Here is a 26,290-nt window from a genome sequence, read left to right as displayed (position 1 = left end):
TCAAAATAATTTTTACAAGTAATAAATAGAAACAAAAAGGAAAAAGCGGTGAAAAGAAAAAGAAACGGTTGTGTTATGGTATATATATATACAAACAGAGGAGAGAGAAAAGATGGATAGAGAGAGGAGAAGAAGAGATGAATAGAGAGGAGGGAAGAAGAGACTTACCGGAGATGGGATCGATCCGCCAGAGATGGAGATGATTCGTCGGATGGACGAGAAGAAGAGACGGAGATGGTGTCGGCGCATAAGTGTATACCTGTGTTTAGGACAAAAAGTGTATCTATATATGTAGAAACCCTTTTTTTTTAATCGGGTACAGGTTTTGGCCCGGTTTCGAGCAGGGTTCCGGGTCGGATCCGGGTAAAACCCATGGACGACTTTTTCACAAGTCGCTGCTCGACTTTTTAAGGCATGTCGACTTGTCGACTAGTCGACGGTGTGTGTCGGACACTCTACCAAAAATGATAACAATTAGAAGGAACTGAAGGAGTAGCATTTTTTAAATTTATCGATATATTAAAGGGCCCGAGTAGGGACTATAAAAATTTATTAATTAATCGAGATTATTAATTTATCGAGGTTCAACTGGATTCAGTTGGGATACTTTTAATGTCACGTGATGCTAGCATTATTTTTAAGTGTAATGGTTAAGCTTGAACTAGGCAACAATTGCCTCTGTGTCTTTCTAGCTGTATTCTAAATTGTTCAACAAAATCTGCTGAGATGATACATTCTTTCCTCCAATAACTGCTTATCTATGTGCTTTGTAATGGATTTCATACATCTCCTTTGTATCTTCTTTAATTTCTCTCTTGCAGCCAAACAATAGAAAGGCTATGACAGCTTGTGGCAACACAGAAAAATCAAATTCTGCACTCTAATGTACCTGTAATTATATTCAATAACTGCTATATATTCAATAATTTCAATAACGGTAGTTTTTGAATAACTACAGTTTATGAATGAGCCTGAATGAACCAAATGAACAAGTACAAGTTAAACACAGTATAGCCAAACTGCGATTTTCAGAATCACCTAGACCCATCTTTGTAATGAATTACTATGAGTCACAGATTAATATAATACCATCCCTTCATATTTTACTTCCACCGTGATCCGTTTACAATAGATTGTTACAACCCCTCTCCAGTCTTTCTTGCTATTTAGAATATATTGATATCAGATGATCACTTTACAGATGAATGCTCAAAAGGGGAACAAAATAAGACCTAGCTGCTATATAATATTCCAAAGTCCCTACAAGGCTTTTAACAAAAAATGAAAAAGAGATGTTACCTCTATATTCTAAGCCCGTGGACCATTAACCAGTACCAGCCTCTACAAATTTACACCAAGTTTTAGCTACCGTTGTATTATCTTGAATTCTCTTCAGCCAATCTTTCACGATATCACCCTGACTTCAAGAATGGGCTTTCATTTAATTGTATTGCTGCCGGTTTACAAAATAACAACTCATACTTCAATAGTTTCTCGGCCAATTGATTGGTGCAGGCTGGGATGGCTGATAAACACTTGGGGCAGGTCCATTTACATCAACAGGTGCAGCCATTACCTGGGATTGCTGTAGAAGTGGGTGAACGGCAGCTCCCGTTACTGGTTGCGCAGAGTAAAAATTTCCAGCATAGTTTCCATGACTGACCGGAGTTGCAGGAGAAGCTATCTGAGCTTGAGGAATATTGTAGAAGGAACTAGCCTGCAAGCCAGAAATATCTCTACCAGGAGGAGCAAGCCATACGCCTGTACCTTCACTCTGCAAAGCATAAAAATATAATTCAGATTTTATAATGTACCTCAATAAGCTTTTCCGTAGAATACAATCATATCTTCATGCATCTATTAAAAGCATAAGTTGCAAAAAAAATTGGTATGAAATTAAGAAAAGAAAGTAAACAAGGCCCCCGGTAGCCCTGCTTTAGAAATCTTGCATGGAAAATATAATTTAGGAACTATCCAACTAATACAGCATATTATTCCATTTATGGTTAACCTTCTAAAATTTGTCACATTTCACATTATTGTAGGCTTCATCTGTTTTCGTTATGCTTGTAGGCTCAAATCATTCCACCTATGAAAGGATGACATTTAGTCCAAGAATCTGAACAGAGGGAGTATTCCACCAAAAATATATAATGTCTCCTTAAAATGGGCTTCACCTTTTTTGCGGCTTAGATTTATGTTAAATCGGCAAGCCTTCAAAATGACAGTTACGTAATAAACTGTAAATTCCTAAAAAATATGAATATTTAAGTGTCAAGATTATAAGTATTTTACAAAAACCGAGACTAAACCTCGTTCGCTCTACTAACAACCAAAAATATTCTTCATTTGAGAAGTTCTGAACAACAATTTTATAACCAACTAAATTTATCCTATATGAAATTAAAAATAATAATACATAAACATAATTTAATAATATCAGTGTTGCGGCAGCGACACTGAACTGACAAGAAATAGACATGGAAAAAACCTTCAAACTAAAAATTACAAGATGAGTCAATTTCAGCTACAAACAAGTGTTAATAAACGCAATATGTGCACCAACGCACTAAGACCATCCGGGGCATAACGCAACACGCAATGTGCGGATTCATCGAAGACAAGTAAATATACAAATATCCATGCTATATAATGTAAAACATTATTTTATAAATAATAACCCATTAATAGAAAAACCAAAATGTCATATATTTATATCCTATGGAAACCGAATTGATCACATCAACTCAAAATCTAAAATAACTTGAAGTCAAAGTAACAATTAAATGGATAGGTTGTTCACTATACTCCATCCACAAAATCATCTTCTTCAACCATTATGATTCGAATCCTCAAAAAAGTCAAGTTCATCCTCATTTTCATATATGTATGTGTGTGTATGTACAAGAATCATATATATACATGTGTATTGTTAGTTTATATGTGTATGATATATATAAGAATCAGTAAGTATGATAAGAAAGAAAGAAAACAAGAGAAACCTGGCACCATTCTGGTACAATCGCTCGCTTAGTCGCTCCTGCGCTCTTCGTGTGTATATATATTTCTGTACAAACCCGTTGTCGACTGATATCAGTATTTATGGATATTTTCTACCTTATTTTAAAACAACCCAATCAAGCACCCTATTCAACGTCTGATAAAAGCGCGCTTCTTATGCGCTTTTCGGACTGTACTGAAGCCCTCAATGCGCACAGAAGCACTCGCTTCCGTAAAGTCTCATCGCATCTCCAAAGCAAAGTGCTTCGGGTGTGCATCGCATCTCGCAGATGCGCATGCATATGCGTGCTTTTAATAACACTGCTACAAACCGAACAAATTTGTAAGATTCGCCACTAATAATGTCGCAAATATAAAATAAAAAAATTCAAAATAGATTTCATTTAACATAAACTTAGTTACAATAAATCAACATAAAACACAAATACAATGCCTTCAGGGTGTCATATTCTAGAAGCTCAACTATGTAACTGAATAAATCATCCTTTAAGTTTTTCTTTAATAGCAGCAATCCTTCTTAAAATTCCGATGCATTTTACATTTAAAAAAGCAGGGAAATCTTTGGTGTACTATACTAATGTCCCGCACAAGGTGTAGTCGCTCAGGTACTCTAATATGATGAGTAGCCATAATTGGGATAATAGTACTCTCTATGTATGGACAACTAAGGGCGACGAGATAAGATGTATTCCAAATCACTTGAAGTTTGTAGACCAACTCCAGTTTGTATTTGACCTACCCATCGAGTCTTTATCCGAAAATTTATTAGAAACTAAATTGGTTATAAATCCAGATGACATCAAAATTATAACAAAATTTACCTAATCAAATCAATAACAATATACAACTTGATCTTATATATCTATCTTCTATAAACAATTCAATGTGACAAACTCTCGCAAAACCTTGAGCACTCCATAACTAGAAATGGATCTTATACTTCCATTGCTACCTCTTAGTCACAAGAGTGGACCACAATCTCCCCAAGAGGTACAGTCTCATTTTTGTCGACAATTTGAAAATAACCGGGGTCGGATGGTTTGAATCCGAACTATGTAAAATTACTAACTCCCTCAGCAGAAGCTACTAATGGATATTGTACTTTTGTCCCCTCTTCACTCAAAACCCCACTCTTTTGCCTTCATTGGGATTGAAGAGTGGATAAACGGGATCTCATACTTGGGCAATATTTAAACCTTGTGTGGATCGCTATGAGCCTATCTTGGGAACTATATTTCAGACTTAATGCTGATAATAATAGAATTACTAAGATTCAAATTGGATTAAAAGAGTACAATACATTGTCACATGATCAACTATTCGAAAAAGGTTTTAGCAGAAACCACTACATGGATATTAAACTTCTAAAAGTTCATAACCATTAAAAGTAATATATGAATTATATGCGTTGCAACCGTGACGCATTTTTTTATTTTTTATTTGTGTTTGTCTCGGGTGCCAAATAGGTTAACTTTCCCAAATATGCCATTTATACTCTCAAAATTGTGCTAGAGGGCCAACTCACTTTGACATTGTTGCACTTATTAAGAAATAATTTTCTGCCATGTATATTCTTAAACAATATGATCAGTTGAATAAGATGGCAGAGTCATGATGATGGAGTGAAAAGATTTACTACAATAAATCACAAGCAAGGTTCATTCCACAGAACTTGTAAAACAGATGACTTCTTTTAACAAAGGGAGCTATAAGCCTATAACTTATATATTTTTATCCCCTTGATAAACTACTGATTCCATTTTAACTCAACACCTTCGGACTTCATTCTAAGGTTATTAAAGTTCGTTTTCTGAGCTAAAATCTACTTACTACTTGTGAAGTAACATTAATACAGTAAAATCAGTGCACACATTGCATACTAATGTCGAGAATTTCGATTTTTTCTAATTTAATGTTGAGATTTAATAACCTAGTAAACACACTTTCATATGATTCCAAAAATCTTTCAATGCAGAACAGCTATCCATATAAATACAAAATTTGACAGATAAACTTATGTCTGTTCTGCACTTTCACTTTTGCCTAATCAGAATATAGAAAAGAATTATTAAACCGAACATAGATTCTGGTTCCCTAAAAAAAATACTTTATACTTCCAATATAGAAATATGTCTCGAAGCAAGCATAACAGCAAGTACTTTAAGGAAAGTTCATCTCGGAAACAATAGAATACCCAATGCATGCATGTAGCTAGATATTTGGGTCCGAATGATATTCAAGAATTTCATCAGATGTATTGTTATTACCAACCTGCTGCCCAGCAATGAAGAGATTATTATCCTTTATCTGGACCGTAAGAAGATCCTCGCCGGATCTTGATTGTCCTGTTGCTGAACTGGGACTAAAACTTGCAGGCGTGTTACCATATGGTCCGTAACTGCCATGTGCTGCCACGTTATTAGTGTTCCCGGTTGTACTTCCTGCTTTATACTGGGGAAGTGAATATTTGTTAGTTGACCCTGGAGCTGGATACACACTGCCCGCTTGAGGCTGGGAAGGTGGAAATGCACCATTACTCATATATTGGTGCATAGCTGGAGGAGGAAGATAAAACGGAAAGTAGTAGTGACCACCATATGGAATATAGTTGGGATAATGGGGCAAATGCATCCCAGCTGGTTGTCCAAAAACAGGAATAGTTTGCTGCGTTACAGCTACTGAACTCGGAACAACCCCGGTGGATTGAGTCGCAGGAGGAGTCGAATCACTTGTAGGCAAAATTAAAGTGTCCCCTCCCTGAAAGTGACATTTACAGGCATTAGCAAGTATAACAATTCAATTGGATGGACAGTTTAACCATATATTCATATCAAATTAAAAACAGATTGTTAGTTTGCAAATATTTTGGCAAAGAAGAGTATGACAATAATATAATATAACAGACCACAAATATAAGGACTGATGATGAAATATGTTGAATAACTAACACTTAAGTAGTAAAATCGATCGTTACACCAATTGAAGAAAGTAAAACTTTCTACTGTCAGTTACAAGATGCAACATTAGCAATAACTTGCCTTGACATGCATCTTCCACAGATTTCTACTATGTGTCTATACATCAAAACCCATTTCTACTATTTGAAAGACATTCAGGAAATTTATAATCATTGTAATATGGCCTTCAAAACAACAGAAAGAAACCAAGAGATCTGACTTTAAACCTCGACAAAATATAAAAATATATGTCAGTTTAATCACTAAAAAAATTAGGGTTTTAAAACTTCATGGTGCCTACATGTCTTACCATGAAAAAAATTATAAAAAGCACAGATCATTTAAGACTTGGAGGGGACTCCAGATTTACAATGAAAAACAAACTACAAAACCAAGGAGCCTGAAAAGATTCTAATGTAAACAAACCTCTTGAGAAGACTGGGAATTTTCTGGTGGTAACATTGTCACATTTTCATCATCTTTGGTTGATATTGCAGGCTCATACAACAGTGAAGGACGACCCTCAATATCTACACCAGGCCGATAGTACTGAGCATAATAGCCGGCCAGATCGAAAGGTTGCTGCACCTGTACAAAAAGCTATCATGATATTCCAAAGAAGACAGAGATATGGTGAACTACAATGATAGATTCATTAGCATAAGAATAACCATAATTCAGTAATCAGAAATCAATTCATGTTCATGTATCAGTGCGACTGCATGTGTTTATTTTTTTTCTCAATTCAGACACGACCTATAATTTGAAGACTTACAACAAAAGCAGGTAGACGAGAAATATCATGTGTTTGAGACTTAGTGCTCTCAGTGGGCAAAACCTGGCTCGCAGCCATAGAAGGCATGATACCAAAACCATAGTTAGGATAAGCATGAACTGTTGAATATTGTTGATATCCAGGTGGCAAGTCAGTTTCTTGCTTGGATTCACTGTACTCTGGAACCACCCTAGATGAAACATCATGAACGTCAGATATCAAACTATCAGATAAATTTGCCGATGCAGGAGGATAATCTTCCTCTTCAACAGACATCAATTCATTGTGATTGCTGAAGACAAAACAAAAATAGTCAAATTTCCAGAAAAGTAAAAGTTAAAAGATGCAATCGATAAAATACATACATTAATAGCAGTATTAATCGTTTTAGGCTTTTAGCATCTGTTTTTTTGGTTGACCACTTCTGGATTACTAAAGTAGAACATAGAGAAGTGCATCAAGATTCCATATGCTAAATAAATGCCACAAGTCAGAACCAGGTCACATATACTAACATCCGGAGAAACTCATTCCCCCAAGTCTTTTCATCGTCAGTCTTACTTGTTTCCATAGTACTGCAGGACAGTAGGTCAAAAAGCCCAAAGAAAGTATTTGGGAACAGTATAATAGGAGGCTTTAGATGCCCACTTTTTAGAAAATTATAAATTAGGATTAGGTACATTATTATTGATTAAAAATATTTTACAGTTATATTTTAATTAGGAAAGTAGATCATTATATATAAGAATTTAGTCATTGTAATTCAACAGTGATTATTATTATTGAGAATTAGAGTGCGTTGTTTTTGAATATCTCTTGCGTTAGAATTCTGCCATAAACCCTAATTGTACCCTCCGTCCCCCGTTACATAGTCACAAGTTCACATTTGATTGTGCTCATTCCTATAAACAGAAACCATTATCTATTGGCGGAGGGGGCGGAGATGACAGCATAGCAATGTGATCATGGTGGAAAGCAGGGGGTTGAGAAAAAAGAAAATATCCGTGGCCAAAACTGGACCTACATTTTGATTGAAAAGAATATTGCGAGTAAAAAAGGTATATGCATGTTGGAACACCAACTGTAATTGCCCTAGTATAAGGTTATTTCAAGGTGTTAATATCAACTCATAAGGTGCACTTTTTAAGTGAACAAAGGAAGAACATGACTTAAATATAAAATGAAAGATGATTAACTTTAATTTTTCACAAACCTTGTCTGGTCCGCATTTTCTTCCATCCCTTCAGATGTTTCAGGGATAGATGGACTCTTCTCATTATCAGGGCAAGCTATACTCGACCCAAAATTAGCATCAAAACTTCCAAAAATGAAGCCAAGTTTTTCAACTTCTGGAACCTGGATATGCTTTGGAATAATAACCTGTCGACTATCTGAAATGCAGGTTTCCTCCAGCTTCTTTTCCAGTCCAAAAGTAGTTTGCTTTGCAAATTCATTTCTTGCTTCATCAGGGGTTGCTGGAACCTCCAACATAAGAGTTGTACGAGGACCTTCAGGAAGATTAGAATTTGCAAACTTTGGTTTCCATTCCTTGTTAGGTGCCACTACAGAATGACATTTATAATTATCGGTCATCACTTAAATGCAATAAAGTAAGAACTGATAAATCTAACTGACAGGCATGTAGCAATTCTCTACCAGCCAAACTTATCAAATCGAAGAGACTGGAATTATTTTATCTACTATTTTTCCAGAGGAAAGGCAAACACATAATCTGCATTTCATCCTTACTACAAAAGATTCAACAAACCCATAAGAGGGGTGATGTTGAATTGACAATGTTAAGTCTATGGAAGACGCCTACTTAGGCCGACATGGTTTAATGAAAAGGCATTTAACACAGCATTTAAGTAATCGCAACATGGCATAAATTGTTAACTACAAAACTTGAAGTAACTGAGAGAGGAACCAAGACGTCAAATTAATTCAACCTCATTACCTTTCGGTGGACTAATAACTTCTGGTGATCGGACACTGTAGTCAGAAAAAGGGATACTACCAGTAGGGTGGCTTGGAGTAGACGCTACAGCTTTCGAAGATTCTGAGAGCTGATCCTTGTGAACCAGCGGAAATAAGTTTGGACTTTTTTCATGAACGATAGATGAGCTTCCAACCTTTGAGCAACCTGTAATCTCAAGCATGAAGGACAAAAAACTCTCGCTTTAAAAATATATCTTCACTGCACCACAAATGAAAAAAAATGTAAAACACTCTTACACTTAGTGTTAGCATTGTTTTCGTCTGCAGTGGATTCACTTATGAGTGGACTGTCCACTTTAGTAACATCACTAGCTGCAGCAACAGGCTGGCCAGCGTGTCCAACACTCTTACTATCAGAAGTTACGCCAGCATGAGTATTGAGATTGACAGTAGAGCTGCAAATAAAATTTGCGAGTAAAGGTTCATCACAAAGTGCTAGGTACTTTATAACTAGAATTTTTCAAAGAGAAAACACGATCGAGTAAATAAAAAAGTCCCTTCAAAATGATATTAAAAGTTAATGTACGGCCAGTTTAGGTGTGAGCTGAATTACCTCGGATGGGATACTTCCTTACTCTTAACATCTTGGGAGTTGGACAGTGGTGAAATGGCAGCTCTATCTGTTAAAACTTGAGTAATTCCATTTTCCTTAATGGAGACAGATTTCTGACCTGCACCACCAGTATCTGAAAAGAAAGAAAGGCATAGAACTAGCTGAGTGAAAGCCTGTAAGCAGAAACATTAAATTTAAAAAAAAAAAATCTGGCACTTTTCAGGTAAGCAATAAGATCACCACTGTTTTCTTTTGATTATTGAACCCTTTAGAAATGTGTCTTAAAAAGAGCACCGCATGAGGCAAAGGCTCTTGGAAGACACAATAGGTGTCCTAAGACTACCACTTCAAAAGAATTTACCTAATACAAAATCATGTCAAAATATCATGACATGTCATTTTAATATCCCCCAACTCCAGAAGTTGGATAGCGGTCTAAATCTATAGCATTAAAAGAAACAAAAAAAAAAAGTTAACTAGTTACCATGAGACATATGTCGAGAGGAATAGTTCCCCCGCTCGCCCCTATTCCCCTGGTCCTGCATTCCTGGTTTCCACCTTGAACCTGCTGACTCCTTCACATACTGCATATTGGAAACATTATGAGAATAGCAATACAGATGAACCAGAATTTCTGAACAGAAGATGAATTTAGAAACTGACGAATGTGAAGGCTCTTCACATAGCAATATACAAGATACTTTTATACTAACTCTCATTAATCATGATCCAAATTATATGTTCGGATACATAAATTAGGATATGACAACAAATTACTATACATACCAAATAGTAAGTGATAACTGTACTTTAAGAATTAACAAGTAATTATTGTGCCAAACATTCCAATGTATTCAAGCATAATTTATTATCAATAGGCATACAAAAAATAACACTTGGCTGTACAAGGAAGTTCTAGAAGTCATTGCAAGACTTACAAACATTTTGATATATCCATTATTATTAATTAATTTTTCCACTTTTTAGAAAAATAGTACCTCTTTCCGCCGGTCACGCTTCCTTCTGACTTCTTGAAACGAATCTGCATTATTAAAACAATATATTCAACGCCGTTAAATCGTGCAAAACAAACTTCTATGAAAAAACAAATACATTGAACAACAATAACATAAAGACACTAAATCAACAACAATGACAGCTAGGAAAAACTTATAAATCGACATCTAGTACCGTCATTACAGTATTTCCATATACACGTATCTTAAACTAAATATAGACTACATCACTACCGCGCCAAGTACCAATCTAGTCACTTAAAATCAAACACAAAACAGAACATAACAGTCTTAATCACCGTAAATTCACATCTTCAAACTAAAACATTTATAATCCCCCTAAATAGAACTCACTTTTCGAGACACCAAAATGGCAAAACCCTATCTTTACACACACATAAACAAAAATCTAACTCACATATACTCCACCCAGCATATAAACATAACAAAAACACAAATAAATCAAAAAAACCCCAAATGCAAACATAAATCACATCGATAAACCTACAAATTAATTAATTAGGCTTAGATACATACATACATACACAATTCATCAACACAGAAGCTAAAACAACACTAAACAAATTAGGTCAAAACAGATACATAATAGACGAGACAGAGAGAGAGAGAGACAGAAATGGAGAGAGAGAGGGAGAGAGGGAGAGAGGGAGAGAGAGAGGGAGAGGGAGAGAGGGGAGAGGGGGGAGGGAGAGCGAGAGAGAGAGAGAGAGAGAGAGAGAGAGAGAGAGAGGAGAGAGAGAGAGAGAGAGAGAGAGAGACGACCTTGCTGAAGCAGCCTCTGAGCAGTCTCGTTAGGATCCATGTTACATTCTTTAAGCATGAAATAAACGTCTTCATCGTCATGATTGCCAGAGATCTCCTTGATGTTCTGAATCACCTTCTTCACTTTAGCCGGAATCACAACCTTGCTTCCTCCTCCATTGCTCATCTTCGTCTTATGTGTATGTATCTATCTGTGTCTATATGTTGAGAGAGAGAGAGATTGGGGGAAGAAGAGAAAGAGAGAGAGACTTTGGCGAGGGTTTTTGAATTTTATTCCCAATTTTATTTCCACAGACAAAAGGGGGGGGGGTGTTGTGTTGTGTTCAATATGAGTGATGTGTTGTGTTTTAAAAATGTTTTATGTCTTTATTTGTATTTTTTTAGGAATATTTGAGTGTGTTTTGTGGAAAAAATTGTGATAGCAGGGGAAATCTTTTGATTTTCAATGTTTTTTTAAAAGAAACTCTGAGAAATTATATTTTTTTCATTTATTAAAGATAAGAGGAGATTTTTAATAAAAAAAAGTTGGTTGGAGGTTTTGTTATCTTTAAATTCGGTTACCCTGTATTTCAAATTTTGAATTTATTGCTCGCAAGATTACAATTTTTTTCAAAGTAACGTATGTTCGGTATTTGCTGGGATTCTTCAATTTTTGTCGGGATGCATTTCAGATTGTCAATCTTTACCTTCCGTGTGAATTTTTTTGTTATAATTTATTGGGGGCCCATTTTACGATATTATAGTTATCTGTAGTTAATAATATATTATAGATTGCATAAGATTCGGTATTGACTATAATACTCTTTTTTATCAGTGATAGTAAAATTCGACTGAAAATTTTCATTTGTTTTGATCCATGAGAAGATTTTTATGAAAATAATAATTAATTTGAGGAATTCTTAATATTTAATCGGTTACTTGTTTTTTTGACAAAGAAAACATGTTTTCAAATTTCAATCCTAATACTTTTCACATCCTTAATCTTTTGTATTGATGACCACTTGATTCCGTAATTTTAGATTTTTTTGGTCTAAAGTTAGTATACCCTTGGGAAAGTCAAACGAGAGTTTCTTGTTCATATCTCTCATGTAAAGGACTATTCGATAACATGTATAACGCACAATGGAACCGAAGACCAACATTATGATTTCCAACTTGTCTCCAAAAAAAATGCTTCGAAACTATTCATTGATAAGTAAGGCTTGTCAGTACAAGATAATTAAATCAAGCGGTGAAGCGAGCTAAAAAGGTTGATGCAACTGGATAAATAACAAAGGGTTGTATGCGCCCAAAACACGAGGTGGCCAACATGCAAAATAGCGTTTGGGTCGGCCGAATTTAAAGAACCCTAATGCTTGTTCGTTCTTGGAAACTCATTTTGGTATCAATCTCAAGTTCCTGAGTTGCAAAGAACAATCTGAACTGAGTCAATCTTTCGACAGGTATGTGTCACACGCGATAGTTTGAATTGGAAGGAACATGAGGTTATCCAAATCACTATCTTATTTTTCTTGAAAGAATAGGTTATGGTATTTGACTAAGTAAGAAAGTAGTACTGTCTGCGGTTCCTATGTGTTGTCTTAACTCCCTTTCGGCTACAAAATGAAAGTTATAAACAATTCAATGTACCCATCGAACTGTAAAACCATAAAAAAATTGAAAGGCGACGCAGAATCCGCGCGACATATAATATTTAAATCGTAGTTAAGATGTTTATCTTAAGAAACTTTAGGATTTCGGTTGTTTAATGGATGTTCAAACTTTAAACAATCGCCACATATCTCATCGTAAAACGATCTACGGCTTGAAGGTATCTGTTAGCGGAGGAATTTGGTTAACAAATAATTGAGATTCGTGGTCGATGTTTGAAGAAAATGATGATATCAGCTTATAATCTATCGGAGTTTATTATCAGCATTTGATATCAGAGTTTAGCAGAAGGTGACGTCATCAATATATGTCATCAGCATTTGCTGATCAGTAAATGATATCGGTATTTAGTCATTACAGCTGAAGATCATGAGATATTGAAGAATGAAAGGATTTGCATAATACAAGTCGGTGAAGGACTTTACTTCTAGTAGCGATCAAAATAAGGATATATTTTATGATTCCTTATTGTAATAAAATAGGATTCCTTATTTGATTGTGTAGTTGTGCAGTATATAAGGACGAATTAGGTTAACACTTTATGTGTCGCGTATTGATATATCTTTTGTGTAACCTAGCAGCTCTCAAGGATATATATTCATCATTTGGGAAATTATTTTGTATTCAATTTTTATTAATCAATACAAAATGTTTACCCTGTTGAGTGTTTATTTTGACTTGTCTGCATAAACTGTATTCGCCCCCCCTACAGTTGTATTAAGGATCTAACAATTGGTATCAGAGCTTGTTGTTAATATACAAGCAGTTTAAGATCTAAAATCAATTTTATAATGGCAGATAAAGAACCTCAACAAAATCCCCCACCTCCTCCACCAGCCAATCAACCTACCAATCATAATATGAGCAGGTATGAGGCTATCAAGGTTCCCATACTAAAGATTCATGAATATCCAATATGGAAGGTAAAGATTGTCATGTGTCTAGAAGCAACAGATCCTGAATATCTGAGAAAAATTTATGATGGTCCTCACAAGCCAATAAAGCTAGTTGTTGTTGTTGACCAAGAAGAAATTGAAGGGTTTCGAGCACATAAATGCAACAGAAACGATGTAAAATTAAATTAAAACCGGAATAAAATCAAAACCCTACGCAGGATCCATGTGAAATAGATATTTAATTCGTAGTAAGAATCTTTACCTTAAATAAGCTTGAAGAGTTTATGAATGGAGGATTAATGGAGTTTCAAACCTTTTTGAATCACCACGAATCCCGCTCTCGCGATCTACGCTCTACGGTATCCACACGAACGCTTTTTTTGAAGGATTGATGTGTACTAGTACCGAAAACTCCATCTCTACCTCTCTTCCTCTTTCTCCTTGAACGGATAGGGTTTTATAAACCATGCATTATTTTGTATAAATCAGCCCTCAAAGAGTTTATATAGAGAGAAGAATGAGTTTTGTAATTATAATCTAATTAAAATTAATACTAATCTGAAACCCAATTTAATATTTAATTAAGTCACACTTAATTAATTAATAAATTATTTCGGAATTAGCTTAAGCAATTTCTATATTTTATTTATTTAATTAATTAAGTCATACATAATTAATATCATAAATAAAATAAATTACTTATTTAATTTAAATTCATAATTTAAATTATTTCTCCTTCAAGCGTTCTTTGTGTGTGACATTGTAAGTTATTATTACGTTGGAAATAATTTTAATATCTCGTATTAATATTATAAACAATGAGCGGCATCTAGTAATACATCATTGCTACCCAAGTAATAATAATTAAATTGGTGATTCGATTAAACCTTTCGTGATAATGTATAATGTAATATAATCCCTTGAACCAAATACTATAGATTAAACTAGAGGCATGTAATGTGTCATCCTCGTGATAATTTAATCCAAGTTTCCTTGATCAATGAGTAGACTATCATATCAAATCAACATTTGAGTGTGGTCACGCATTTCATAGTCTAGCTCACACAAGAGGCCAATAATAACACTCCGAAAATAGGAGAGTTAAATCTCATCTAGATCATTCATATTTCTCATACGAATCATAATATACCCGAAATACACTTTTATCATTACCCGGTCAAGGATAACTTTTAATGGAATCAAAGTTTATTAATTCTCGTATAAAAATATAATGACTTCAGGTCTAAGGACCATTACATCATTATCACTGTGAGAATAACCTATGACACTATAAACATGTAGTATCTCATAACAGGTCAATCCAACACCATGTATCTAATACATGTGCATGTGTTTTAACTTTAGTATCACCATACATATGATCAATGAGATGTGATCATCACTCAACAAATTAAACACACTAGACTTAATGCATTATTATTGTCCCCTATAATAATACTCAACTAGGGACTTTTAGGAATATCGATACTATTATCATAATCTCATTTCTAAGTCACGTACTTAGAGGTATAGAATTGCATATCATATTCCAAGGATATTTATTAATCTAACATTTATATCGCAGTAAATCAAGAATTAATAAATTATAAAAGGGAATAATCGATAGAACATCAAAATTAACAATACAAATGTTTTAAACTATAACATTATAGTGTTGTCTTTATGGTACAAATACTAACAATATTCCACTTGCACTAGAGCCAATCACACATGTATCTAATACTCATGAAACTAGTATGCCTATCGTGCTTCTGCTGCGACAAAGCCTTAGTCAGCGGGTCTGCAACATTATCATTACTATGCACTTTACATATATATCTCCTTGATTATTAATCTCATTAATAAGGTGATATCGCCTAAATATATGCCCAAACAGTCTCCTTAGTTGTTTTGAAAGCATTAACGTATTCAGCTTCCATTATAGAATCATCAATGTTCTTGCTGTGAACTATTTCAGCTAACATCATTTATATTTAGACAAAATACAAAACAGACATAAACACATAATCATCCTTGTCTGTCCAAAAATTAGGTTCAGAAACTAGCATCAGTGTAACCCTTTACAACTAGTTCCCTATATTCTCCATACACCAAAAATAAATCTTTAGTCCTCTTTAAGTACTTAAGAATATTCTTGAAAATTATCCAGTGACCCTCACTTGGATTAGACTGGTATCTGCTCGTCATGCTCAAAGCATACGAAACATCAAGATAAATACATATCATTGTAGACATTATAGCTCCAATTGCTGAAGTATATGGAACTTTCTCAAATGGCCTTTATCATCTAATTATTTAGGGGGCAATTATCTTTGAGATCACTCTCCAATGAGACATCGAAATATATCATTTCTTTGCCTCCTGCTTCCTAAAATAATGCAATACTTTATCAATGTATGTACTCCGACTAGGTCGATTAATCTCCTCAATCTATCTTTATAGATCTTGATCCCTAATATATAGGTAGCATCACCTAAGTCTTTCATCGAGAAACTATTTTTCAACCAAGTCTTAACAACTTGTAGAGAAGGTATGTCATTCTATATCTGTTATATTACATTTATATATAATAATAGGAATGTCGCATGGCTCCCACTAACCTTCTTGTAAACACACGATTCATTTTCATTTTGAATAAAGCCAAACTCTTTGACTGTTCAACAAAATTAATATTCCATCTCCTTGAGGCTTGCTTCAATCTATAAATAGATAGAAGAAACTTACAGAACATCTTAGCAAACTTTGGATCGACAAAACTCTCAGGTTGTATTATATATACATCATCTCCAAGGCTCCCATATAAGATAGTGGTTTTAACATCCATTTGCCAAATCTCATAGTCAAAGTAAGCAGCTATTGCTAGCAAAATCCTGATGGACTTGACCAGCAACTGGTGAAAAAGTCTCATCATAGTCTATACCATGAATTTGCTTGAAACCTTTTGCCACTAGTCGCGCTTTATAAGTTTGTACTTTACCATCCATGTTGGTTTTCTATTAAAACCCACTTGCACCCTAAAGGTTTTACCCTTTCGAGTGGATCAACTAAAGTCAATACTTTATTTTGATACATTGATTCCATCTCGGATTTCATGGCCTTCAGCCATCTCTTGGAGTTTGGACTGTTCATAGCAACTTGTTAGGTGAGAGGCTTATCATTATCCATAAGCATCACATCATTATCTTGAGTCAAGAGAAATCCATAATTTTTCTTGGATTCATGGTGAATTCTACTTGATCTACGAACAACCTGTGTTTTCTGAACATGATTACTTTCAACATTTTCATGTACATTCTAATCTTGTTCCAACTCTGGTTCAATGTTATCATGTGGTTTTCAATCTTTACCAAGATGTAATGTCCTCCCATTGATGTTCTTAAAAAGTAGTTCTCCCTCAAGAAATACAGCGGTCCGAGTAACAAACACTTTGTTCTCGGAAAGATTATAAAAACTATACCCTAGTCTCACTTGGGTATCCCACAAAATAACATATATCTAATTTTGGTCCAAGCTTGTCAGAGGTTAAACGTTTTACAAACGCTTCACGTCCCCAAATTTTCATAAATGACATGCAATGACGTTTATCAGTCCATATCTCATATGGAGTCTTTTGAACCGCTTTTGTCAGAACTCGGTTAAGTGTGTATGCAACCGTTTCTAGAGCATAACCCCAGAAGCTGATTGGAAGATCCGCTTGACTCATCATCGATCACACCATGTCCAATAAGGTACGATTTCTCCTCTCATAATCTCTATTCCATTGAGGTATTCCAGATGGAGTAAGTTGTGATACAATATCACACTCCTTCAATAAACTCTTGAATTTGAGCTTAAGTATTCTCCTCCACGATTTGATCGTAGAACTTTTATATTTTCCTCTATTTGCTTTTCTACTTCAGCCTTATATTCTTTGAACATTTCAAAAGAATCAGATTTGTTCTTCATAAGATATACATATCCATATCTACTAAAGTCATCAGTAAATGTTGTAAAGTAGTAAAAGTCGCCCTTACCATCGTACGCATTCGACCACATACATCATAATGTATAAGTCCTAATCATTCGGTGGCCCTTTCACCTTATCGGGTATAAGAAGCTTTCGTTATCTCGCTAATGAGACACGTTTCGCATCTTCCGTATGATTCAAAATCAAAGTTATCCAAGTATCCATATATATGTAACTCAAAAAATGTGTTTCTCATTAATATGGCTTAATCGATAATGCTAGAGGTAATGATTGATCCGAGTCATTTCAGAACATATAATTTGTTAACTAATTGTGCAACATTATAAGCCTTATCATTGAAATAGAATAAACAACTATTGTTTATTTAATTAAAATGAAAAACCTTTCTTGTCCTAACAAGAAATTGATATAATGTCTCCGCTAAAGGCAGTCACATATTAACAATTTACCAAGTTCTCAACTTCACCTTATGGGCAAAATTAGGTACCGAATTCTTTCAACTAAAGCAATAACTTTTGCTTCAATTGTAACCCAATACCTGAAACTTGACCCTTGTTGGTATTCTTTTTAAGATCTTCCAAATAAACTCGACAGTCTAACTTCCAATCATCCGGTTATTTCCATAGAAGAGATAATCATCTTCATTAGCACCACCACTAATAGGCTTCAAAAGCCCCTTTGGGCTTTGGGATTGGACTTTGGTCTGGTAAAGAGTAAGATCAAATCTTCACTTTGCATGCCCACTTTCTTTTCCCATTTGCATTTAATGTGTACACCATCAATATGGACGTAGTTCATGCTTTTACCATGTTATTTTCATCAGTTCTAAAATACCTTTACGACATGCAAGCCGTATTTAAAAAACCAAAACCATTAACCTAAGATCATAAACCATAACCATCCACCATACTCAATTAACACATAAGAACATGTTAGAACACATATTATGGGCCTGTTTGGCAACTTACTTATAAGCCACTTATGGCTTATAAGCCCGTAACAGCTTATCGACGAGTGTTTGTCGACCCAACTTATAAGCTGAATTTACAACTTATAAGCTGATAAGTTGAAAGTTGGCAGTGACGTACTTTTTTCCAACTTATTTTCATTTTTTCACTTTTTCTAAAGTTTTGATTTTAAAATATAAATTTTTAAATATTTTCTAATTTAAGATTCATGAACTAAGATAATTATATTTAATAATTAGTTGTTTTAATTCATTTAAGTAAAAAAACTTCTGACTTATAAGTAAATTTATCCAAACACTTATAGAACTTATAAGTATTTATCAACTTATCACTTATTTCGCACTTAATCATTTTAAGTCATAAGTTACTTATTTTAAGATTTTCCAAACGGGCACTATGATCTAAACATATCATACTCATCATGATCTAATCATAAAAACCAAATATGGAAAAAAAATTAAAATTCAAAATTAAATCGGATAAACACATAAATGAATTAAACACTTTCGCAAGTAGCTCTGATGTCATTGAAGGGTTTCGAGCACATAAACGCAACGAAAATGATGTAAAATTAAATTAAAACCATAATAAAATCAAAACCCTACGCAGGATCCATGCGAAAATAGATATTTAATTCGTAGTAAGAATCTTTACCTTAAAGAAGCTTTAAGAGTTTATTAATGGAGGATTAATGGAGTTCCAAACCTTTTTGAATCACCACGTATCCCGCTCTCGCGATCTACAGTCTACGGTATCCACACGAACGCTTTTCTTGAAGGATTGATGTGTACTAGCACCGAAAAATCCATCTCTACCTCTCTTCCTTTTTCTCCTTGAGCGGCTAGAGTTTTATAACCATGCATTCTTTTGTATAAATCAGCCCTCAAAGAGTTTATATAGAGAGAAGAATGAGTTTTGTAATTATAATCTAATTAAAAATAATTGAAATCCCAATTTAATATTTAATTAAATCACACTTAATTAATTAATAAATTATTTCGGAATTAGTTTAAGCAATTTCTTTATTTTATTTATTTAATTAATTAAGTCATACTTAATTAACATCATAAATAAAACAAATTAATTATTTTATTTAAATTCATAATTTAAATTATTTCTCCTTCAAGCGTTCTTTGTGTGTGACCCTGTAGGTTATTATTACGTTGACAATAATTTTAATATCTCATATTAAAATCACAAACAATGAGCGTCATCTAGTAATACTTCATTGCTACCCAAGTAATAATAATTAAATCGATGATTCGATTAAACTTTTCGTGATAATGTATGATGTAATATAATCCCTTTAACCAAATATTTTTGATCAAACTAGAGGCATGTAATGTGTCATCCTGTTAGGAATATATGTGCATTAGTTTGATGATATGTTTAATAAAACACTTAAGTAGAAATCTAGTGTTTGTAGCCTCAACGGATAAGACCATTTTGGCTATCCGTTGATGGTGTAGCTTTACTTAGAAATAAGTCTAGTGTTGTAGCACATTTCAGTCTCTGAATTTAAGATATAATTCTTAAATGTTGAGGGAAATTATAAGTCATGTTGACTACTAAAGGATATGCAGATAGGAAGGCCAATTATAAATATTTCATGCCTTGTAATTTTGTATAAATGAAATGGTGTCAACGGATAACTTAAAGACCTTCAACGGATGAGAAACAAAGCTTCAACGGATGTCTCTAAAGCTTCAACGGATAACATCCTTCAACGGATGAGTGCATCAACGATAGAGCTTCAACTGCTAACACATCAACGGATAAAGCCATCAACGGATGAAGGCTTCAAACGGATGTTCTGTTAAATAGCAGTTGACAAGTGGTAGTTGTACCTACAAACAGAGGCACATGGGTTGACAGAGACAACTGAGATGTGGTAGCCTATTTCAGGAACATCAGAAAAAGCAGCCGTTCTACTCTAGTATAAAGAGGCAATAGTCAACAATGCACTTGAGTAAAATGGAGAAGAAACAAGTGGAGAACTTATTTTATTATTGTACTTTTTATCTTTGTCTTCACTTGTAAACTTGGTGTTATATAAACCAAGTAGCAGCTAGTAATTAGATAAGAATTTTCCAGAGCTGTTTAGAAAAATCTTGAGAAAAATTATCTAGTTTGTACTAGGATGCAGCTGTGATCAACTTCTTGAATCACAGATTTTCTGAAATACCATCTCTGGTGGAACAACAAATCCACCAGAAAAGTTTTAAGGTCTGTTGTGTTCTGTACTTTTGTGCTTGAATATATATCTGTCTGTATTAGCTTAAAGCAATTCACACACTTGTTTATCTTAAACACACAGCCTTTGAAACTGCTCAAAACTTGAAAAAGTTTTGAGATTTACATTCAACCCCCCTTCTGTAAATCTCATTGTTAGTTCACTAGGAATAACAATTGGTATCAGAGCAGGCTCTTGACACACAAAGAGTTTAAAGTTCTTGGAAACTAACAAAGATGAGTAAGAAGGATATTGGAGTAAAAATCCCAGTTCTTGACAAAGACAGTTATCACCATTGGAAGGTGAAAATGCACCTTCATCTACTCTCCCAAGATGAAGGTTATGTAAACTGCATTGAGAATGGTCCTCACATTCCCCACAAAGTAGCCACAGTTGCTACAGCCACAATTGTTGTTGGTCAATCCATTCCAAAACCTAGAGCAGAATGGACAATGGAAGACACAAAAGAAGTCCACAAGGATAAGAAGGCTATGAACATTTTGTTTAATGGTCTTGACAAGGATATGTTTGATAATGTGATAAATTGCACAACTGCCAAAGAGGTTTGGGACATAGTCCAGCTACTGTGTGAAGGTACAGAACAAGTAAAAGAAAACAAAATGCAGCTTCTCATTCAACAGTATGAGTATTTTCATTTGAAGAAAATGAATCTTTAAATGACACATTCAATAGATTCCAAAAGCTGTTGAATGGATTGAAGCTGTATGGTAGAGTGTACCAGGTGAAGGATTCAAATCTTAAATTTTTAAGATCCTTGCCAAAGGAATGGAAACCCATGACTGTCTCCTTGAGAAACTCTCAAGATTATAAGGACTTCACTCTTGAAAGATTATATGGAATCTTGAAGACTTATGAACTAGAGCTGGAACAGGATGAGGTATTGGAGAAGGGAAGAAAGAAAGGGAGGTTCAGTTGCCTTGGTAGCTGAAAATGAGAAAGAATGCAGACAAGAAACTGTGAGATCAACATTAAACTCCAAAGATGGCACAAGCAAATCAGAATCAAGCAAGGGGAAGGAGCAAGTTGCTGAGAATGAAGACAACTCCAGCCAAGATGACTCTGATGGTATTGATGAGCATCTTGCATTTCTGTCCAGAAGATTTGCAAAGATGAAATTTAAGAAAAACACTAGAGCCACTAAACCTCACAAGAACATGGTGGACAAATCCAAGTTCAAGTGTTTCAATTGTGGTATAAGTGGACACTTTGCAAGTGAGTGCAGAAAGCCAACTACTGAAAAGAAGAAATTTGACCAAGTAGATTACAAAAAGAAATATTTTGATCTGCTCAAGCAAAAGGAGAAGGCTTTCATTACTCAAGAAAAAGACTGGGCAGCTGATGGAGAAGAAGAGGATGAAGATGTGGAATATGTCAACTTGGCTCTCATGGCTGATTCTGAGGAAAATGAAGTTAGTTCATCAAGCACCAGGTAATCACTACTGATTTAACACAGCTTACTAAAGAAGAGTGCAATGATGCTTTTAATGACATGTCTACTGAATTGTATCACTTGCGTGTGTCTCTAAATCTCTTGCTAAAGAAAATAGTAGGATTAAAGAGAACAATCTGTTTCTTAAGTATAGAAATGCTGTGTTAGAAGATAAGTTGATTGACCTAGAGAAAACTAAGCTACATTGTAATATCGTTTGAAAATGAACTAGCTGAATCTGTTAAGAAAGTAGAAATACTTTCTAATCAATTAGGGAGAGAGCAAGAGGTGATTAAAGCCTGAAAGACATCTAGGGATGTTAGTGCTCAAATTGTCAAGGTCCAAGGAATTGAATCATTTTGTGAGACTGCCTGGGATAAAAACAAAAAGAAAATGGAATTAATTGATGGGCTGTCAACGGATGTGGAATCAACGGATGATGAAAATTATCCGTTGAAGGAAGAAAAGGAGCATCCGTTGAAGGTTCCTCAATTAAAACAGGCAGATGTTTCTAACAGTAAAAAACTAAAGAAACTCAACAAAAAGTTTGGTTCAACTTCCAAGAACTTTGTCAAAGAAGAAGCAAGCACATCCAAGATTTCAGTAAGGTGAATATAGGACACATGACCTTAGAACAGTTAAAGAATAGGCTCAAAGTGGTTGAGGATAAAAAGAAAACTAAAAGGAATCTAATAGAAATGGGAAGGTAGGGGTTAACAAACATACAATTACACACCTGATAAGTATGCTCCTAGAAAAAAGCTGTGTGCATTGTAATAGTGTTAATCATCTATCTGCTAATTGCAAATCTATTAAGAAAACTCCCATACCTGTACCCTCTTCCATGCCTAATATGTCTGCATCACCTCTGCATGCTATGCCTGTTATGTCTCAACAGAATCCTTATGCACATTTGCAAACATGCCATATTTTAACAATCCTTATCTTGCTGCATTTAGTATGCCAGTCAAATGCCATACAATATGCCTATGTGGAATAACAATGTTTGCACAATCCATGCCTTATCAAATTCCAAATGTGCTAAATGATTCTGTGACTAACCCTACACCTCAACCAACTACATCTAAGATCAAGGTTGACTCAAAGTTACCTAAGTCTAAAGATGCAGGAGGAATGAAGTCTAGGAGAAAGGCTAACATGAATGGACCCAAGGAAACTTGGGTACCAAAATCAACTTGATTGATTTTATGGTGTGCAGGGGAAACAGAAGAATCTATGGTACTTGGACAGTGGCTGTTCAAGACACATGACAGGATGATTTCTCCCTGCTCACAGAGTAGTTAAGGGAGAGAGCTGGCCTAGCATAACCTTTGGAGATGACAGCAAAGGGTTTACTATGGGAATATGGTTTGATTTCAACAAGGATGTCATCATTGATGAAGTTGCATTAGTTGATGGTCTCAAGCACAACTTACTGAGCATCAGCCAACTATGTGATAGAGGGAATACAATTTCCTTCAATTCTGAAGCCTGTGTTGTCACCAGTAAGAAAGACAACAAAGTGGTTCTAACTGGAGTTAGAAAAGGAAATGTGTACTTAGCTGACTTCAACTCTACTGATGGAGAATCTATTACTTGTCTCTTCAATAAAGCAGTCCAGTTGAAAGTTGGTTATGGCACAAGAAGCTATCCCATTTGAATTTCAAGACAATGAATGATCTAGTCAAAAAGGACTTAGTTAGAGGAATTCCTCTTGTTGAATTCTCAAGGGATGGTTTGTGTGATGCTTGTCAGAGAAAGGCAAACAAAGGAAAGCATCATTCAAAAAGAAGCTTGAAACAACAATTGATGAACCATTACAGCTGCTACATATGGATTTGTTTGGACCAGTCAATGTATTGTCAATTACAAGAAAAAGATTATTGCTTAGTGATTGTAGATGATTTCTCAAAGTTTTCATGGGTCTATTTTCTTGGATCAAAGGATGAAGCAAGTGAAATCATTATCAATCACATCAGGCAAGTCAATAATCATCCTGACTTGAAGGTTAGGAATATCAGAAGTGACAATGGAACTGAGTTCAAGAATTTGACAATGAGGCTGTTCTGTGAAGAAAATTGGAATCATGCATGAGTTCTCAGCTCCAAGAACACCTCAGCAAAATGGGGTAGTTGAAAGAAAGAACAGATCTTTAATTGAGGCTGCTGTAGAACAATGCTTGAAGAATCAAAGTTACCAACATATTTCTGGGCTGAAGGCTGTTATTGTGGCCTGCTACACTCAGAATATTTCTTTGATCAATCAGCTAAAGGCATGACTCCTTATCAGTTGTTCAAGAGAAGAAAACCAACTCTAAACTTTCTTCATGTCTTTGGATGTAAATGCTTTATACTGAGAAATCAATCTGACCATAAAGGGAAGTTTGATGCAAAGGCTGATGAAGGGATATTTGTTGGTTACTCAGCTGGAAAATCTTATAGGGTCTACCATATAAGAACCAACATTGTTATGGAATCTGTGCATGTCTGTGTTTGATGATAAAAAGATGATGGACTAACAGATGAGGGACACCATGAGAGACTCAAATTTGACAACATTGAGATATATTGTGATGATAGTGAAGAGGAGACTGATGGAGATGACACTTCAAAGGGATTCAAAAACATGCCCTTGGGATAATGCAACAAAATTCTGCATTCGTTGATAGAGGCAATGCATCATCCGTTGAAGTACAAAAATGAAGCATCCGTTGATCATAGTTCATCAACGGATAATCGATTTACATCATCAGTTGATAGAACTCCAAGTTCCCTGCAAAGGACCACAACTCAGGGGGAGTTTCAACTAATCACACTCTGTCTCACATCATGACAATACTGAGGCCACCTCATCTAGAGTATATCTTCCACCATCAAAGGAAATGGACCAAGAATCATCCCTTTGAACTGATCATCGGTGTGATGCATCATCTAAAGTGCAAACAAGAAAAGCACTCAAGATGAATGTCTGTATAGTAGTTTTCTATCTCAGGAGGAACCTAAGAAAGTGGAAGAAGCTTTATTGGATCCAGATTGGATATTACTATGCAGGAAGAGCTGAACCAATTTGAGAGAAACAAAGTTTGGAAGCTGGTACCCAAACCAAAGAACAAGAGTCCTATTGACACAAAATGGGTATTCAGAAACAAGATGGATGAAAAATGGCATTGTCATAAGGAATAAGCCAGATTGGTTGCTAAAGGCTATTCTCAACAAGAGGGAATAGATTTTGATGAGACATATGCTCCTGTTGCAGACTTGAGCCATCAGAATTTTTCTAGCCTATGCAGCCCATGCCAATTTCAAAGTCTATCAAATGGATGTCAAGAGTGCATTTCTAAATGGGAAATTGGAGGAAGAAGTTTATGTAAGTCAACCTCCAGGGTTTGAAGATCCAAATTTTCCAGACTATGTGTATTATCTGTTGAAAGCACTCTATGGACTGAAGCAAGCACCTAGAGCCTGGTATGAAACCTTATCAAAATTCCTTTTGGAGAATCACTTCACTAGAGGTACTGTTGATAAAACTCTCTTCTTTAGGAATGTTAATGGCTCTAGTATACTTGTTCAAATTTATGTAGATGACATAATATTTGGATCTACAGATGATAAGCTTTGTAAAAAGTTTGCTAAGCTAATGCAAAGTAATTATGAAATGAGCCTGATGGGAGAACTAACCTATTTTCTTGGTTTACAAGTTAAACAAGTTAGTGATGGAATTTTCATTAGTCAAACTAAATATATTTATGATCTTTTAAAGAAGTTTGACTTAATAGAATGTTCATCTGCAAAAACTCCCATGGCCACTGCCACCAAACTTGAATTAAATAAGACTGAAAGGTCTGTGGACATTACAAGTTATAGAGGCATGGTTGGTTCACTTTTATATTTAACTGCCAGTAGACCAGATATAATGTTTTCTACATGTCTCTGTGTGCTAGTAGATTTCAGCTGAACCCCTAAAGAATCTCACTTAGTAGCTATTAAAAGAATTTCCAGATAT

The 26,290-nt window shown here is 34.9% G+C and overlaps 1 protein-coding gene across 3 annotated transcripts; it reads right to left on the bottom strand.

Moving 5' to 3' along the window:
* Nucleotides 1-1,077: 1,077 nt before the first annotated feature.
* On the bottom strand, nt 1,078-11,430 carry LOC141721691 (GBF-interacting protein 1-like). 3 transcript variants are annotated; one of them, XM_074524737.1, is made up of 12 exons: nt 11,104-11,430; nt 10,303-10,346; nt 9,789-9,888; nt 9,305-9,437; nt 8,989-9,146; nt 8,711-8,896; nt 7,967-8,315; nt 6,754-7,045; nt 6,405-6,566; nt 5,293-5,778; nt 3,003-3,067; nt 1,532-1,774 (listed from the first exon to the last, which is right to left on the bottom strand). In XM_074524737.1, the coding sequence occupies exons 1-12, from the start codon at nt 11,267-11,269 to the stop codon at nt 1,681-1,683; spliced, it is 2,235 nt and encodes a 744-aa protein (XP_074380838.1). In that variant the 5' UTR covers nt 11,270-11,430; the 3' UTR covers nt 1,532-1,680. The 3 variants fall into 3 exon arrangements, with proteins under 3 accessions (XP_074380836.1, XP_074380837.1, XP_074380838.1); XM_074524735.1 differs by lacking the exon at nt 3,003-3,067 and having other exon boundaries at nt 1,078-1,774; nt 11,104-11,428; XM_074524736.1 differs by lacking the exon at nt 3,003-3,067 and having other exon boundaries at nt 1,078-1,774; nt 6,754-6,943; nt 11,104-11,428.
* Between the last annotated feature and the right edge of the window lie 14,860 nt (nt 11,431-26,290).

This window comes from Apium graveolens, chromosome 4 (genome assembly GCF_009905375.1).
Source record: "Apium graveolens cultivar Ventura chromosome 4, ASM990537v1, whole genome shotgun sequence".
Taxonomy (NCBI): domain Eukaryota; kingdom Viridiplantae; phylum Streptophyta; class Magnoliopsida; order Apiales; family Apiaceae; genus Apium; species Apium graveolens.
This window is presented reverse-complemented; position numbering and strand designations above follow the sequence as displayed.

Excerpts from the sequence above, each read along its gene's own strand:
- LOC141721691 (XM_074524735.1), bottom strand. The coding sequence starts at position 11,269 with ATGAGCAATGGAGGAGGAAGCAAGGTTGTGATTCCGGCTAAAGTGAAG. Across the intron at positions 9,438-9,788 it reads CTCTCGACATATGTCTCATG|ATACTGGTGGTGCAGGTCAG; the intron begins GTAACTAGTTAA and ends CTTTCTTTTCAG. Across the intron at positions 6,567-6,753 it reads CTCGTCTACCTGCTTTTGTT|GTGCAGCAACCTTTCGATCT; the intron begins GTAAGTCTTCAA and ends CTTTTTGTACAG.